Consider the following 17,413-nt stretch of genomic DNA (forward strand, 5'->3'; position numbering starts at 1 on the left):
TTCATTATGGTAAAAACGGTCGTATTTTAAACTAACATAAATGCGATACTCAGTTGGATGCCTTTCATTCGCGATTCGATAAAATTTTCAATAAAATTTTATATTTTTTCCAGGTGTTGCAGATCCACAATATGCTAGGGAAAGGTTACCGATCAGAGGTAAGTTCCGTTTCCTTAGTCATTAAATTATGAATACTTTCAACGGCTAATGGCAGTTAATCATTACTTTAAAATTTCAATAGAAATATTTTCATATAAAAGATAGTACATGTATACATATAGTGTATTGTAATTGTTGAAAATGGCTGCTAATATTTAAACTATTTTTATACATTTAAATTCAATGTTTCAATGACACATTATTTGAAAATTCGTGTAAATAAACTCGAGACTTTCGATTTCATTAGTTTACCAACACCTGGACACTATTGAAGAATTGTAACTTTTGAAGATCTTATTAGATTATCAAAATTAATCCAAAACTGTTACAGAACTATTCATTTTTTCTATTTGGATAAGTTTTCTTAAGTCAGTGTTCAAAGAATGAATTATTACTCACAATGTAAAACATTACTTATACATAGTAGCAGTTTCAAGAACTTTGCTTGGGAGGAGTAAAACGCTTAACTGTATGTCTTTAACCCTTTCGCTACGGCAGGCCTGTCCGCCGAAGTACCGTCACTGAACAGAACGCTCATACCCAAAAGTCGTGGCGTGGATGCCGCGTATATGCGGCGGCCTTACCCACAGGTCGTCGAGTGGATGCCGCATATATGCGGCGCTCGGCGCGAAAGGGTTAAACCGTTTTTACTTCTGCATCCTCCTGTAATTTGCTTATCACGCATCTTTAATATCTTTATTCGTTAAAACAAATAACGTTAACAATCTAAATAATCTAAATTACGAAATAAACTAATAATGATAAAATGTGTAATTAAATAATTTTGCTTCAAAAAACATAACAAAATATACTAGTAAAAGTGTCTTTTGCAATACAATTTCTTTGCTTGAGTTATATTTAATATTTGTAAAGTATTGAGAAGTTTTTATAATGAGACAGTACTACGATTCGCACTTCAAGTTAGAGTTTCAGCTATTTGACACCGACTTAAACGAAGTCAGTTGAAGTAATAAAAAGTGGATGATTCAAGTTGTAATTTACTTTTCGCACATTCGTGCCGGATAAACTTCTGCAATGTTGTGAAAATTTAAAGACTGACTGTATCGCGACGAACTCTACGATTAAAGTCGCATTTCGGTAGTGTTTGATTTTCATTAGATTGAACAATACAATCGGGAAAACGAAGATGAGCGTATAACGAAGTGCAAAATCTTAGCCAAGTTCACTGCACAGGTCGCAAAAACAAAGTTAACTGCACAAGCCGTAAAAACGAAGTGCAAAATTTTAACGAAGATGACCGTACAAGTCGTAAAAACGAAGTGGCCTGTACGAATCGAAAAAACGAAGTGCGGGCCTTGAAGTCCTCGCTCATTTTATTGTATTATGCATTCTCCTACGATGTCTCCTAGCAATCAAACCGATTTCTTCAAAAATCGGCGGTGCGCCCTCTGCCAATCTTTGTTTCGCAGCCACCCCTCTACGGTCAAACCGCCAAATCTTATGATGCTGCTAGCCCTCTGCAGCCGAATCGCCGTGCCGCACAGTGGGCCAGTGCGACGAATTAGCTGTTCACGACCAATTGTAGCGTTATTTCTAGACTTGAAATTAAAGTATAGCGGCCGCTGCGTCGTTCCAGCATTTAAAACAAGTATTATTATTACATTAAATCATACCGGATTATTTTCTTGCCGAAAAAATTAATTATATTAGATATTAGCGAAAAATTGTTGAAAAGTTTTGAAATCAACTTTGGACGATTTTAATGTCCTTTTAATATGTTATCAGGGGCACGATTCTGAACAACTTTTTCCTTATCCGCAATTAAGGGGAAGTTTTAGTTTTCGAGTTATTAGCGAAAAACTATTGTTACTAATATATGTATTGAATTCTACGTATGCCTCCGTGCCTCTGGTGGTGTATGAGTCAACATGCAGTCGCCGATTTTCTACTGTTTCTACAAACACGTCTTGTCGGCCGAAAATCAGTATACATGTATAATAACTATTATTATTGCAAAATCCTATTCTTTAGTATTGTTATGTAAGAAATGTCTCGCAGTATCCTATACAATTCTCCCCATTCCACTAAAAAGCGTGAAATAAAATAATTTTAAGAAAAAAAATACGCCGACTTCGAAATGCACTAAAAAATATAAAATAATTTCTATTTGCTAATGAAGTAATTTCTATTTCATTTAATCATACAATTACGTCACAGATATGAATGAAACCTATTTACTCGTTAGGTAGTATATTAAATACATTTCAACCGTTTTGGAGGCGGCGCAAAATTAAAAATACCTCAGTAAACGTCGCTGCCAATAACCAGTTGATTGTGGTATGGTGTATTGGAAATTAATAAATCCTGAGGAAGAATACGAACCATTATAGATATATCTGGTAATATACATAAATGTAACGACTGCATCTTCATTTCGCAACGTTTCTGATATAAATGAAATTAAATCGACTTCGTTCGCATGTGGAAGCCATGGATCTAAGAACCTATAAACGGAGCCCACGACGCGGGAATTACCAAATTTGTGGCAGATGGGCTCTATCTTTATAGAATATGCGGCGATCGAGTCTTTCCGTTGCATACTCTATGAATCTAGATAGACCATAATTACATTCTATATGCACTAACACCTACTTCGCGGTGTGCTGTCGAATTATATGTATAGAAAAAAAATAGCTATACAAGCTTTGCGTATGTTCGGCTGTCCAAAAGTTGACATGTTCAAGAAAATCTTTTAATTTTTCGCCGCCTCCGAAAAGGTTGAAATGTATTTAATAAACTACCTAACGAGTAAATAGGTTTCATTCATATCTGTTACGTAATTGTATGATTGAATGAAATAGAAATTACTTCATTAGTAAATAGAAATTATTTTACACTTTTTAGTGCATTTCGAAGTCGGCGTATTTTTTTTCTTAAAATTATTTTATTTCATAACAAATCATCATTGCACAATCCCTATAAAGTACCATATTAATTGATGTAATAATGAGGGTCGATAAATGAGCTGTTCCTACAAACATTCGCTTGTAATGTCCTAAACATCGTCTGCACTGATAAATTTATTATATGCGAGTATTATTTGTGGATCTAACAAGGCGATGTTGCTTGAGGCTACCTTTTATGAATTTTAATTGCAACCACACTATACTGGAATAGAAGTTATGGCAACTGAGTTTCTTAAATAAAAAAACGTTACTACTGATTAAAGTAATGAGAGGAAAAATGCATACCATTTTTCAGAACATTTTATTCGAATTTGTAATGCAAATTGAAGAAATAGCTGTTGCATACTTAATTTAGTTATATATGTATATGTTGAAAATAACGTAAAAAATTTGTTGATGTATAAACACACAATGGCCATACATATATATATAATTTTTTAGGTTTATTACAGTTATGGATATTATACTTTCGAAAGCACGGTCGTAACCTATGAAAAACTGTAATTTTCATTATTTTTAAGTATCTGTAATTTATGGCCGTGTTACTAAGTTGGGACGAAATTTTCAATATTAATGGTCTTTTTACATATACAAAAGATACTTTTGGAATTTTCATTGTAGCTTTAAAGAAAATAAAGTTGCTGAAAAATGATCTTCGCTTTCCTTTACTGTTACAACCAGTTGCAATTTTTTTCAAATCTACCTCTAGTAAACTAGTCTTTCTAATTTTTCAAAATAATTCAGGTTATTTTATGCGCAATTGTTAAAACATGTTCTGTTCTAAATGGCATTTGGCGGTTAAAGCTAGCTAAGGGAGGGAGCTAGGAAAAGTAAAGGAGAGGGAGAACGTTTCGTCCGGGACCTGCTAGTGGACTCATCAGTAAGGCGTTCTAGCAGACCCTTGCCTTAGACGTGGGGATGTAAAGAAGGGATGGACAGGAACTATTGTATATACAATATGAATAGGAAGGCTCTTTGAGTACTAGCGAGAAAGTCAGTTGTCTCGATCCTATGCGCCGTGTAGTGGCGATGAGCGTGGGAGTGAAACCGCTACAGAATAAAATTTACAAACATTTCCCTAATTTCCAGAATGTAATACTGAGCCACATTGCATCAGCGAGAATCTACTTCATGTCATTTGTAAAAACTGGTATAGATAGTTAATTTGGCAAAAAAAAGAGATAGTTAAAGAAATATTATTATATTTTGTTTTACTTTGATATACGTTCCTGGTTTAATGTTATTACGACTATACATATAGAGTGTCCCACGCAACTGGAACAGACTCTACCTATTAAACGGCTGGGAATAAAAGATTTTATAAATAAAAGTTAAATGGTATGTACATATAATGTGCAACGGTGCATCAGAAAAATGCAACTGCATTTTTTTTTTAAATCGACTTCTATATTTTTGACCGTACAAATCGATACAATTTTTTGTGCCCTACATAAAAGTATTAACATACTTATGTCCTAGATTTATTCGTTCTCCGAATTATTTCGGTCACTTGCCAAGTGTTCGACAGTACTTACGTTATAACGCTTTTTCATGTTGCACAACACATTATTTATGTCCCGTTCCGTAGTTTTGGACATTTCTTGTCGAATGCGTTGCTTAAGCTCCTTAACATAAGTAATGGGGTGTGAATACACTTTATCTTTTAGACATCCCCATAAAAAAAGTCGAAGACTGTGAGGTCCAGTGATCATGGTGGCCATAAGATCTACCCTCGAGTATCAATCCATTTCGTTTCATAAGTTGTATTTAAACATCTGTCAACTATCTGAGAATTGTGTGCTGGAGCATCGTTTTGTTTTAATCTTACAATGATTAGGATTAGCAGTCGCTTCATGTTTATAAACATCACAATGGTACATAATGTATTCTAGAACACTCACCGGGTGAACAAATTTTCAAAGAACATTTTGCTGCGATAACTTCCTATCGAATAAAATTAATATTAAGACTTTTATACACACATAAGTGCGTAAAATTTGTTGCACATCATGCACAGCCTTATAAAAATAAACTTTTATTTCTAACATCTCCTGCTATTCTCAGCCATTTAAGAGATGCAGTCTGTTTCAGTTACATGGATACTCTGTACGAAGTTAAATACGAATTAGCAATACGATGTTAGTACGAGGGTATTATACGGTCTATCCAGGGAGGTGATATGTTACCCATGGAGATGATGGAAGAATAAATTATAAATACATCATTACAGTCTTATTAAACAGTTAAAACTAACATGACAATGTTGCCCTATTTTAAATTCATTCCTTTTTCGTAAAAGACTCATATATGTATATCACGAAAATGTTGACCCTTAACATTTGTTGTACAGTGTGTCATTGTGTTATTAACACATTAGTTGCGATAGAACAAGTAACCATGTCTAATGTAAAGTACATAACAGTATGAGTTATTGTATCGTCGAAATCTTTCCAACATGGAGAAATTTCGTGTTTCAAGGAATAGATGAATTCGATTGAGGAAGAGGGTAAATAAAGTTTGTTTAGTCGTAATTGAGCCTTAAAAATCATGATCGTTTATTGGCTCGAATGATTCGAATTAGGGGAAAAAGCCTTGCGGCATAAAAAACCCCTTACAAAATTACGTATTCGTTAATAATTCTACGATGAAAATGTGTACGAGTATGTGTACGTTGTGTTGATTGCGTATTGAATGAGGAGAACAAGGTCTCGCTCAATGTGGTTCGATTTGAGGAGAACAAGGTCTCGCTCAGTGTTGTTCGATTTGAGTGATAATTCACGTTGCGTGAGATTATTCACGATGATCGAGTTGAGAATGTAGGACTCACTCGGATCATGTTGATGTGTACGTTTAACCACCCTACCGTGGCCCGTTCGAGGGTGTAGGTCTCGCCCGAACAGTGTACAGTGTATGTACGTTCAACCACCCTACCGTGGCCTGTTCGAGGGTGTAGGTCTCGCTCGAACAATGTACAGTGTGTGACTTAACCACCCTACCGTGGCCCATTCGAGGAGTGCAGGGTCTCGCTCGAATGGCGTCGTGAATGATTTTCGAACCACCCTGCATTGGTTATATTATGTTGCGTTACGCGGAACTTCTAACTCGCGATTAACTTCTTCGACTCTCGATCCGAACCGTGTAAGCTTCAACGTTCGACTGAGACTTTCGTTGTACGAAAAATCGCCTAAATACCCTCGCGTTTCCGAAGGTAACGCGGTTAGGAAGAACTCTATGCTTTTGTTTGCCCAAAACTGTTTTTAAAAACGAAAAACTCAGCTGTTAGCTGATTTATGGTATGTACATGTCTACGGTAAGATTCGTTCGGACCGGATCTGATAGACAATAGGGTACTCGGTGACCCGTACTCCGAAGTAAAAACTATTGACGGTGGCCTACGCGCCGACCGCTTGGGCCCTGCAATAAATTGCTTAGTCGCGGCATAGGTTTCGGTTCGCGGCCGAACAGTTATTATTAGTATTAGGAAATAATATTTTATGTAATACTTCGTTATTTTGAATTATTATTATAACGTTAATAGTGTTTAAAACTTTCTACAGTAATCATTCTACATATAGAATGACTACTGTATTAGGTTTCAATTTGTAATCGTTTGAAAATCATTTATGCTGTGAACTGCATAAAAAATATTGTACTATTCTTATGAAAAAACGATTTCAGCTAAATTAACTTACCTTGCGTATAAAATATAGAGCGTTAACACTAAAACTACCAAGCCGGTCAAATGACCGCTCCACAAGTTTCTTCTTAAAAGGTATACATTTTGTTGAAGTACATTTCTTGAAATCAGAATTGATTTTCATCAAGATAAAGAATAAATGTGTGTACTAATTTATGTTTCATCGTTTGTTTATTTAATTTTTAACTTCATTTTTAATTTCAAATTAAGTACGCATTGTATGCCGGTAGGTTTAGTGTTAAATGACGGGAAAATGACTATATGCTACTTCTGCACGCTACCACAGGACAAATTAAGTAAAATGTAAGAGCGAGCGGACAATGGTCAGAATTGATTTAGGGGCACTATAAATTAAAGGAGTCTTTCAGAGTGTTTCAGGACCAGGTTAGAACGAGACTCGGTTGACAATACATCCATTCTCCTACTACTTTACAAATAAAGTATAAAGTGGGTTTTATACATGGTAACTACAGTACACTTAATCTGTGCTTTTTTTTAATAATATATTAAATAATTAGTAGACCTTTTTTTCATTTTTGTTGAAAATTAGAGCATCTTCGTTTTAGTTGTGCAATGTGTGTTTCAGAGTAAGCTGCTGAAATTAATAGAATGACATTTACAAGTATCTAAATTGAATATAAAATGCGGTTAGCTTTCAGTAAGTAAAGGATGGTAGTTTTACATAAATACATGTGCATTATAAAAAATGTTTTTGGGTTCATTTATTTTATAAATTTAATGAAATGGAGAATTAATAATAAGTTTTTTCGGAATATGTATCATCGAAGATTATACACAAACCTATTCTTTTTTGTTAATTTTAAAATGCATTTTATTTTTAATTAATATTTTATTTAACATTGTCCATCATATTAGTGATATTACTCCCACTAAAGTGAGACCAAACACGACGTAATTCTGTTCATATTTATATGTAATTCCAAATATTTCGCTCATATGGAGGCCTTTACACAGATAAGTTATTATACGTAAATACAGTCAGCTGTAAAAGTATTCGTCTGTTTACCGTACTTGATGTATACGGTTGTAATGGAAGGCAAATAAATGTATAATTTTTCTTTTAAAGGTATAAAAGTAAACCTTCATTACTCAAGCAGGACCTTTACGATATACGCAGACGTTTAGACCTGAGAGATTTCCGTATATTGAATGTTAAGTGTATGACATTTCTATTATTTGTCAGACGTATTATCGTTTTATAATGTTTGTCGATTACCGAATATCGCTAGTGTTCAAATATAATTTTTTCTAATTGTCGAACACTATCGTGTATGATGTAGTTTCCGACATTGGAGTTCTTGTTTGTGGGTTGAGTCATAAGTAATTAGTGTTCCACGTATTGGATCATAAGCTTTTCGGAAATTCCGAATAACCTGCCATCCTTTGTCACCATACTAGGTCCTTTATTTTTGAGACTTAAACAATCTAAAAGCAACAGCTAGTGAATGCAAATTGATTATAATTTGAATTTTCTGAATAGTTGAAATAGAGAAGTCAAAACAACATATTTGGCATGTAATTTTAAGGGGGTTCTAAAATAGTAATAATGTGACGTTATCGGTGGCGGTGCGGTGTTAGAACGTACGTTGCGAAATCGATTTGCTAAATTTCATTTTGGAGATACCAGCCTTCAAGGTCAACCTAAACATGAACAATCAACTGTTGTCAATGACCATGCTCTAAAGGTGTTGTGAATAGATATTGTTCTAATAGAACCAACGGCAAATGACCAGAGAATTGGTAGATAAAATGGACACGTCTCAATCTGCCGTTTGTCATTACTTAGAGAAGCTAGCAAAGGTATGCAAGTTAGGTGTATGGATCCCGTACATACTATCAGAGAAAAATAAATCAGATAGGATGGTGATTGCTACATCGCTCCTGTCTATGTATCGAAAGGAACCGCTTTTTGATCAATTAATCATAGGAATTACAAAATAGGTCTTCTATGAAAATTTAATTCACAGAATAACACTGCACCCTTGACTGACCTGGATTTAGAAAACATAGATATAAAAATAATAAATGCATAAGCGTAAGCACATCAGTAGGGATAATGTGAGGATACCGGTAATAGGGACAATAGTGTAGACATTACTGTATTTCTCATTCTCTAATTATCTCACGATATAATTTTTAAACGTCGACTCATTGCTATCTCGTGTTACTATTATACAACTGAATTTTGTGAATTCACAATAATTTAATATTATACATCTATACTTTTCATATTCTTAAAAACAATTGTTAATTATAATCCTATTTCTTCTTATATTTAGTTGAATAAATATCTTTGTTAAAAAATACCTCTTTAATCACACACAATACAATTCCTTTGTATCTCCATTGTAAAGTTAGATGCGAATCGCTTAATTAATTAGAAGTCGTTCTTTTACCTCACGAGCGGTCTTGCATTCCTTTGAACGATTTCATTTTGTTCAATTGTTTTTCCGTTAAGTGTAAATAACATTTTCTTGCATTATTCCTGGAAATTCTTCGACTAGATCTGTAATATAATAGCGTTTTGTTTGTGTATCAGAACAACTCAATTTTTCGACGGTGAATACGCACAGTTTATTTCAATTATTATATAACACACGTATTATAATTTAGTCTGCGAGTGACATCAATATTACAATCAAAGCCGAAATACTTGATCCCGCAACGAAAGTCTTTGCAAAATACAAGTAAAGTCCGTAATGACAACAAGTATGTCCCGTAGTGACAAGTTATAAGTGAAGCCTCGTAACAACAAATATAAAGAATGAAACGCGTAGCAACAAATATAAGAGAATGAAGGAATGTGAAGTGCGGGCCCGATGCCCTCGCTTATTTTATACGTTTTACTCCCCTACGACGTCTCCTAGCAACCACCCGATTTCTTCGAAATCTGCCACGTGCCCTCCGTCGACCTTGGCTTCGCGGTCATCCCTCTACGACCGATCCTTGCGATGCCGCCCGCCCTTTGCGGCCGAGCCGCCGCGCCGCCACGCCGCGCGCCGATACCGATGTCGCGCCGGCACTTGCCAGTACCCGCCGTCAAACGGAGCGGTCCGCGCCTTTGTACTCGTTTCTCGAAAATTACGCATCAGGAGACGTCGCCGAGGAGTGTCTTTCTTTTCTGCCGAAGTACGCACCTGGGTTCGCCGGCATTTCGCGGTGGATCAAATACTTATTAATTGGCATTTTTCTCGGAATTTCAGAGCATGTGCCACGTGCCACTTTTGCCACGTGCCATTGCCACGTGCACCACGCACGTGTACATTTCTTAGAAAAATTAATTATCTATCGTCTTCGAGTGCGACCGATCCCGCAGACAGCTAGCCGGAGCGCAGGGCAAGCAAGCTCGCCCCCGCCCGGGTTCTCACCTCTCCCGAGCGGAGTGGCCCTCGGTGTTTTGGTGAGCACCACCACTCCCGGGCGGATTGGTTACCCCCGGTGCTACGATGGTGTTTTTCATGCCGAGACACTCATGGTGTTCGACGAATACGGCCACAGGTTTCCCCGTGCACGTAGGGCTTCGAGGCATGGAAACTCGCCATGCCTGCTGCTTTTGACCAGTCGTCCCCGAAAACCCCGCTAAATTCATTAAATCTTATGTTTATCTTTAAATTCTCATCCCATGCTCTGAAATGCCTCAATTGGCCAGTTCTATCCGTAACAGTTTGAATTGTATAAAAACTACTTTCATTTTTTAATGTAACGCTTATTCATAACTATAATAAAAAATTATTCACTTATAACGTAGAAATAAAGATGAAAAGAATGGTATTGCACTGTTTAAATTTGATTTGTGCAAGGCTCTTCTTTATTATTTAACAAAGATCTTCAACACTTTTGAAAAAACTGTAACACTAACAACAACTACTAAAGAAACAAACTTTACTTAAACACTATTTTAAAAAAACACAGACCTTTTGAAACGACTTTTACGACTTTAATCCGCCTAATTTCTAAACGCCCTTCTTTCGCCGAGGTCTCCAATCAACAACCCTCCTTTATGCCGTTTTTTTTTTTTCAAAAATATTTTTGATAACAATTACATACTAATAAATTAGTTGTAAAGAGTGTGTTACATAATTAGAACATTTTTTATAGCTATTACAATTGTGGAGAATAAAACTTGCAGTTATGTTGCTTCTTCATGGATTTCATGGGATATTTTCTTACAAGGAAAGACACGCAAGTGTCCCCCTCCGATTTTGATGAAACTTCGTAGATTTGTTAAGCAGGCAAAAATAAGGGACACGTATTTTTTTTATCGGCTGAGACGCGAGTTTAAGGGGTGAAACGAGTCCTTAAAGTTTCGACCCCTTTTGGCTATCTCGAAAATCATACGAGATACATTAAAACTTCTAATAGAAAAGTTGTATGGTTTCTTGCGTATAATAACAGGATGTTAACAAATTTTGCAAAATACAATTTGTTTATAACAAACAAATTTTTCATAACCTTATTTTACAATTTATTCAAATTTGTATAATGACAAAAAGTGTAGAGAATTTTATTACAAATCCATTGGTATATATACACGATATTGCCTACTACAATTCCTCAGATTTTTATATATATATATATATATATATATATATATATATATATATATATATATATATATATATATATATTATATATGGATGAGGATATTTAAATCTTACCTACAAAACAAGACCTTTTCCAAAGGTCAGTAACGACATATTTGAAAAACATCCGAAACCGCTGTTGTCGCATATGATACTAAGGCGCGCGTGTGAACAAAAATGTGAATAACTTAGAAAATCGCAAATTACTGCAAGATAACGTTACAGATTCTTATTCGGAAAGCTTCCAGCTTTCATTTAAGCCTATTTGGTAGGTGAACCGAGGTGAAAATCACAACTTTTACCTTTAATAAACATTAAATATGTCTATGGTTTATATCTCTTTCCATATCAGTGTTAAAAATAAGCATTTTGTTGTGCAACTTACATAATTATAATACTAAAGTATCATATAAAAAGCTAATAATATTGGATGAACATAATATTTAAAAAATAATGAACAACATTATGTTAAACTTTGCCCGGAAAAATTCACTTTAAAAAATGTTCAACTTTGGAGGCTTATATCTTCGAAATGGTACTAATAAAATCATTTAAAGTGCGGGAACATTATGCACATATTCCTGATAAACTAGTTCCACTAGACAGATTTCAAGAATTGCGATTTTCATTTTTTGACTTTTGTCCATGTTTTCGCCGTTTTTCGCCACTGTGCTCACACTCACGGATGATTTCTACTTTAGGACGTCAGTGCAAATGTACGCGTCCGGGGGAATCGCCCTTCCGGCTGCTCGTTCGGGATCGGAAATCAGAGGGGGTCAAGAAATAAATAGGTGACCCGCGAGTATCTAACCAAAGAAAACCTTTAATGTGGGCCGAAGTAGGCTGCTTAAACGAAACGAAGTGGAGCCTCACGCGGTACAGAGTACGGCCGGGAAAAAGATCGCGCTTGTCAGTTGCGAAGGAGGTTTTCGCGGCGCGGGGATTCACGGTACAAGCGATAAATACAAAAAAGAAATACAAATCGGTAGCGCAGACGGGAACACGCTCTCTTAGGAGTCATGGACAAAATATGTCAACGGAAAAGAAAGGGACCGACAATCCGTACCGGGATTCGCGGCGCCGCGGAAGCGCAGGAAACGGTACAAAACAAATCCGGGGTATACGGCCTCCATTGTCCCCGACGCCGGGGCTGGTAGCCCTGTCGCCAGGTGCCACCCACATACACACACGCTCGCACACGCAAAAATTAAATATGAGGCACGCCAGGAGGCAAAAATCCCACCTCTTTTTCTTTGATATTGACGGTCCAACTTGTGGAGGGTATCGTTGTCGCCCTTCACTTCCAAACATACTCACAAACCACAAAAGACCAAGAGAAAATACAAAAAAAAAGTAAAATAAAATAACAGAAAATGGTAGAGTAAAAGAACGAAAAAAAAAACTTGGGAACATGTATGGGGCGCTCGCTGCGTGATACCGATTTCGCGGCTTGCTTGCTTTTCTCTTCCTGGAATCCGCGGCTCGTCTTCCCGTTGCGCGCGGTGCCCCATCCCCGAGGATTTCGGCGTCAGGGATGGGCCATCACGTTCTTGCTGGTGGTCAGGTCTGCGGCCCCCTGTGAGTGGTGGCTGGTCGACAGACCTGCATCCCTCGGCGGTTTGCTGCCGATCAACCCCGCGAAGATTGACGGATGGCGCGGCGATCGGTCAACCGGTGGGCCCATCTCGTGCCTCCGTCGCTCGGGTGGTGGCTTCCCGGGGCCAAAAAAAGAACGAAACCGAGACTATACAATAAACAAAAAAAAATTCGCATTCACATACAATCATTTTAACAAACCATTGTATCACACAGTACATTTTAGAACATCTTAGTAACTTGTAGAAAACCATTCATAGTCAACCATTGTGATATATAGAATTTGTAAGAAATGAAATATGTTAGAATTTTTCCAGAGTATTCAGGTGGTTCTTCGATACAATCCTTAGTTTTTTGTCGGCATATGCGTGCAAAACGCCTAGCAAACTCGAACACCTCTCGAGGTAACCACGAGCATTTAAAAAATAAGGTCCGGGGGATAAATTTAGACGCAAAAGGAAAAAGTGATCTGATTTACAAGGTTTATCAGCCAAATATAATAAGGATAAGTGCTAGGTTGGTGGAGGAATGGTCAACAGGAGTAAAATACGAGAAATTGCTTGTGACAAGAAAGGTGTGAGTTGAGTTACAGTTTTTGTGGAAATGAGAATGCGTGACTGATAGGACTGAACGAACAGTGTATGAAAGCGTATGATTAAATAAAAATGTGTGACTGAACAAATGTAAGACAGAGAGGAAAAAGAAAAAAGGGCAAAAGGTTTGGAGTGACAACATTATTATACAGTATTTGTATAGTATAGATTTAGTTTAAGTTTATTTAATGTATTGTAATGGACAATTTATTTGTAATGTTTAATATCCAATGTTTGTTAATGTTAAGTTTCTTTAACGCTAAGCAAAGAAGCGCATTTGTTTCAATTATTATATGTTTATTTTATAAGCGATTGATGCACCGATTCGCAACATTGTAATCATAGATGCGGGAATATTAGCTATAAAGGGCATATGTTGTCATTAAAATCGGAAAAGTCTGATTGTGTCAACTCTCAACGGTGTAGCCCAGCGTGCGCGGAAAACTAAAGGGTTTTCTGTGGCCGTCAAGCTCCCCACGTGCTCGGGAAGATGAGAATCTTTCCGAGGCCGCTATAGACCTCAATTGGGTAGGCATCTACCGTTATGAAGGTCCACGCGTGCACGGGGCCGCTAAGCTACCGGCGAAACCGGCAGAGTTGACTTTTTAATAAGTAATTATTCGAATTTATAAGAAAATTCGATAGAAATGCTAGTAAGAAGCAAGGTTTCGCGTCTATGAAGGGCGAAGCATTTTCGGACGTTATCGGTAGCGTTCGTCAACAATCGGTATCGCGTTATCGCTCCGTCGGGTCCGCGAGCGCGGAGCAGGTATTCAGTCTTTTCCCGGCGACCGAGTAAATAAATAGACGCTTGCGTTCCTTATTCAATACTTCTGCCAAATAAAATTGGTTATATTTGTGTAATTTTGCATTAAAATTATTTATGCCCACAAAATCCTGTACAGTATTCTTTTAATAAACTTATATTTCTGCACACTATACACACACACTTTTACGTTTCCAGAGAAAATACTTTAATGAACGAAGGTGTATGATTCTGTGTTTAAATCATCTAATTTTTGAAAATTCCGAAACGTGACAGTAGAAATCATAGTTAGTCATACAATAATAAATGCTGCATGTTACTCATGTTATTAATAAAAACTGATACCTTTAAAAATAACCTTAAAAATAAATACCTTTAATAAATTATTTAGTAATTTGTAAGTAAAAATTTTAGATATGCGATATTACCCTTACAAGACGCAAAAGTATTGGTTAATCAAATATGCATAAAATAAGTCAATCTTACAGTCATTACTGTTGAAGGAGAACCTGTAATGGAGTTCTTAGAATCTAAAAATAATTCATAGGACACATTATTTGCTATTTACCCAAAAACTGTAAACTGTTACAAATTCATTGAGTTTAGAAGAAATTCCAGAATAGTGTTTTGCAAATATAAACCTATGTTCTCAATATGTCAAATTAAAGTATCACAATTATTTGAAGGAAATACAAAAAAAATATCTTCGAATGTCCGTAATATTAAATCAGTGACATAAAATAGTAAATAAAAAATTAAATTAGGGAATGAAAACTTTATATTTTTAATAACCGTTTATTACATTGCGCAATACTAGACATTGTCATTTTCTCTATCACCGTTAGTGTATTATAATAAATACATTACTTGATTTGTGAAAGAATTAATCTTCCCTTTTTATTTTTTCATTCAATGCACTTTAATATATGTAAATGTATATGTATAATACACAATACTAACATTAGTAAAAGGGTCTAGCTGGATAAGATAGTCAAATGTCATCTCACACCAAGTTTGAACCCCTCAAAAACTAAATACCGGTTTTTGGTATATTTTGCCTATTTAATTTTGTGACAAAATTTTGAAAAAATTCTGAGGCATTAAGGTCCTCGTAGTGCATATTATAGAATTTTTACAGACTTTTTTATCGCAAATTGTAGTTGTAAAAAATCAAAAACCGAAAAAAAATCCGAAAAATGCGATTTTTTAGTGAAGATATCGAGACACTACTTTTATATTAATGTGGTAGCTACATATTAGTACTAATACTTAATATTCCCTTAATATTAACTAATATTCCCTAATTTTTTCAGATTTTTCGGTGAGGTGCGCCGTAGTTAAAAAAATCAAAAACCGATATATTCTTTTAAAATTGTACTTTCCGCTTTGAATTTGCATGCATTCTGTTGTCAGTATATATACAGTGGATATTCTATATATGCAAATCTTTCGGGTCTGAGGTTTTGCGTATATCGTACAGGTCCTACAATTGATTGATGTCTTGCCGAACGTATAAAATAACACGGTGGCCGTTTGCGTATATCGTAAAGGTACTACATTTCGAGCGAAGGAGACCGAACGTAAACAAACAGTGACCTACTAGAAGGACACTCCTAATGCAAGAATAAAACTTTTTTATTTTCGATTTTTTTTTTGAAATTTTTTCCATCATATTTGTAACATTTTTCTCATTAAAATGAGACCAAACACGACATACTTCGGGACATATTTACTTGTAATTTCAAGTGTTACTTCGTACATCGATGACTACTCTAATAAGATATTGCAAGTAAATATAACTTAAATTATGTTGTGTTTGGTCTCATTTTAGTCAGGAAAATGTCACGAATATGATGAAGAAAGTTATATAAAAAAATGGATGAAAAATAACAAAATTAGCAATGCTTAAACATTGCAAACAATCGAACAGACTTTTGATCTTCGCCGACTGCCACCACCGCAGTGTCTGAAACTTTTATCGTCAATTAAACCAGTAATAAATACAATCCAAATTAATCCAAATTATATCGTGTTTGGTCTCATTTTAATCGGAAAAATGTCAAAAATTAATTGGTAAAAATTTGATAACGAAAAAGTTAAAAATAAAAAAGTTTTATATTTGCATTGGTGTTGTCTCACGGATACACTAATACCCGGGTCACGTTACATTTCTCGGCGAGCGAACCTCGGTCGTCTCGAGGGGTCTTCCCCCCAGTGGTGGGGATAACATTTTTGCTTATATCGGAAAGGACATTTTTGCGTATATAGAATAAACACTGTATTTAGTAATTTGAAATAGATTCACATTCATAATTAATACAAATACTATATTAGTTAAAGAAATAAAATTCATTTATTAATTAATTTTACGTCGTAGTCGGTTATACATATATCGGAACGTAAGACACTCCTTTAAGCGAAGAATTGGCTTAGAGGTTAGGAGTCCTGCCTCGTTATCTCTGCATCCTTTTTTTGTCGTAGATCCGTGCCCGCAGAACTTGGCTTTTTTCCATGTTATGTTTTTAATTTTTTTTTTTTTTACTTTTGTAATAATATTGTTGTGAGCGGGGATGAAATAACGTGCACACCAAATCAAGTGAACAGGAGGAAGTCAATATATTCTAGTAATAAAGGAAACGGACAGGCAAAATACTAGACATGCATACTAGACTTTTTTTTTTTCTTTATACGCTACTGAATTTGGGCTTTTCATATAATCTAGAGTGTGATTTCAATGTTATATTGTAGAATATGGAAGTAATTAAAATTATGGTTAACTACATTTAATTTGTAATGAAGTTTTTCATATATTGTTATTCTTTCCAGGTTCTCAGGTAAAAAGGAAACATCCATGCGAACAAAGTTCGTGCTATCCTGCCACTGGAAATTTATTAATTGGAAGAAAAAATCGATTGAATGCATCTTCGACTTGTGGTCTTAACGGGCCAGAAAGATACTGTATTGTTTCGCATTTGAAGGACCGAAAAAAGTGCTTCTTCTGCGACGCTTCTTTACCAAAGCAGCAACATAATATCGAAAATATTGTTACTGAGTGAGTAATAACTGAAAAG

The 17,413-nt window shown here is 35.6% G+C and overlaps 1 protein-coding gene across 2 annotated transcripts in view; it reads left to right on the top strand.

The window, feature by feature from the left end:
* LanB1 (laminin subunit beta-1) overlaps positions 1–17,413 on the top strand; it is a 111,810-nt gene that overhangs the window by 12,233 nt on the left and 82,164 nt on the right. For both annotated transcript variants that reach the window (XM_076538227.1, XM_076538226.1), the window contains exons 3-4: positions 114–158; positions 17,169–17,394. In XM_076538227.1, coding sequence (XP_076394342.1) covers positions 114–158; positions 17,169–17,394 — 271 coding nt within the window. The remainder of the gene's footprint in view (positions 1–113; positions 159–17,168; positions 17,395–17,413) is intronic.

This window comes from Megachile rotundata, chromosome 12 (assembly GCF_050947335.1).
Source record: "Megachile rotundata isolate GNS110a chromosome 12, iyMegRotu1, whole genome shotgun sequence".
NCBI lineage: Eukaryota > Metazoa > Arthropoda > Insecta > Hymenoptera > Megachilidae > Megachile > Megachile rotundata.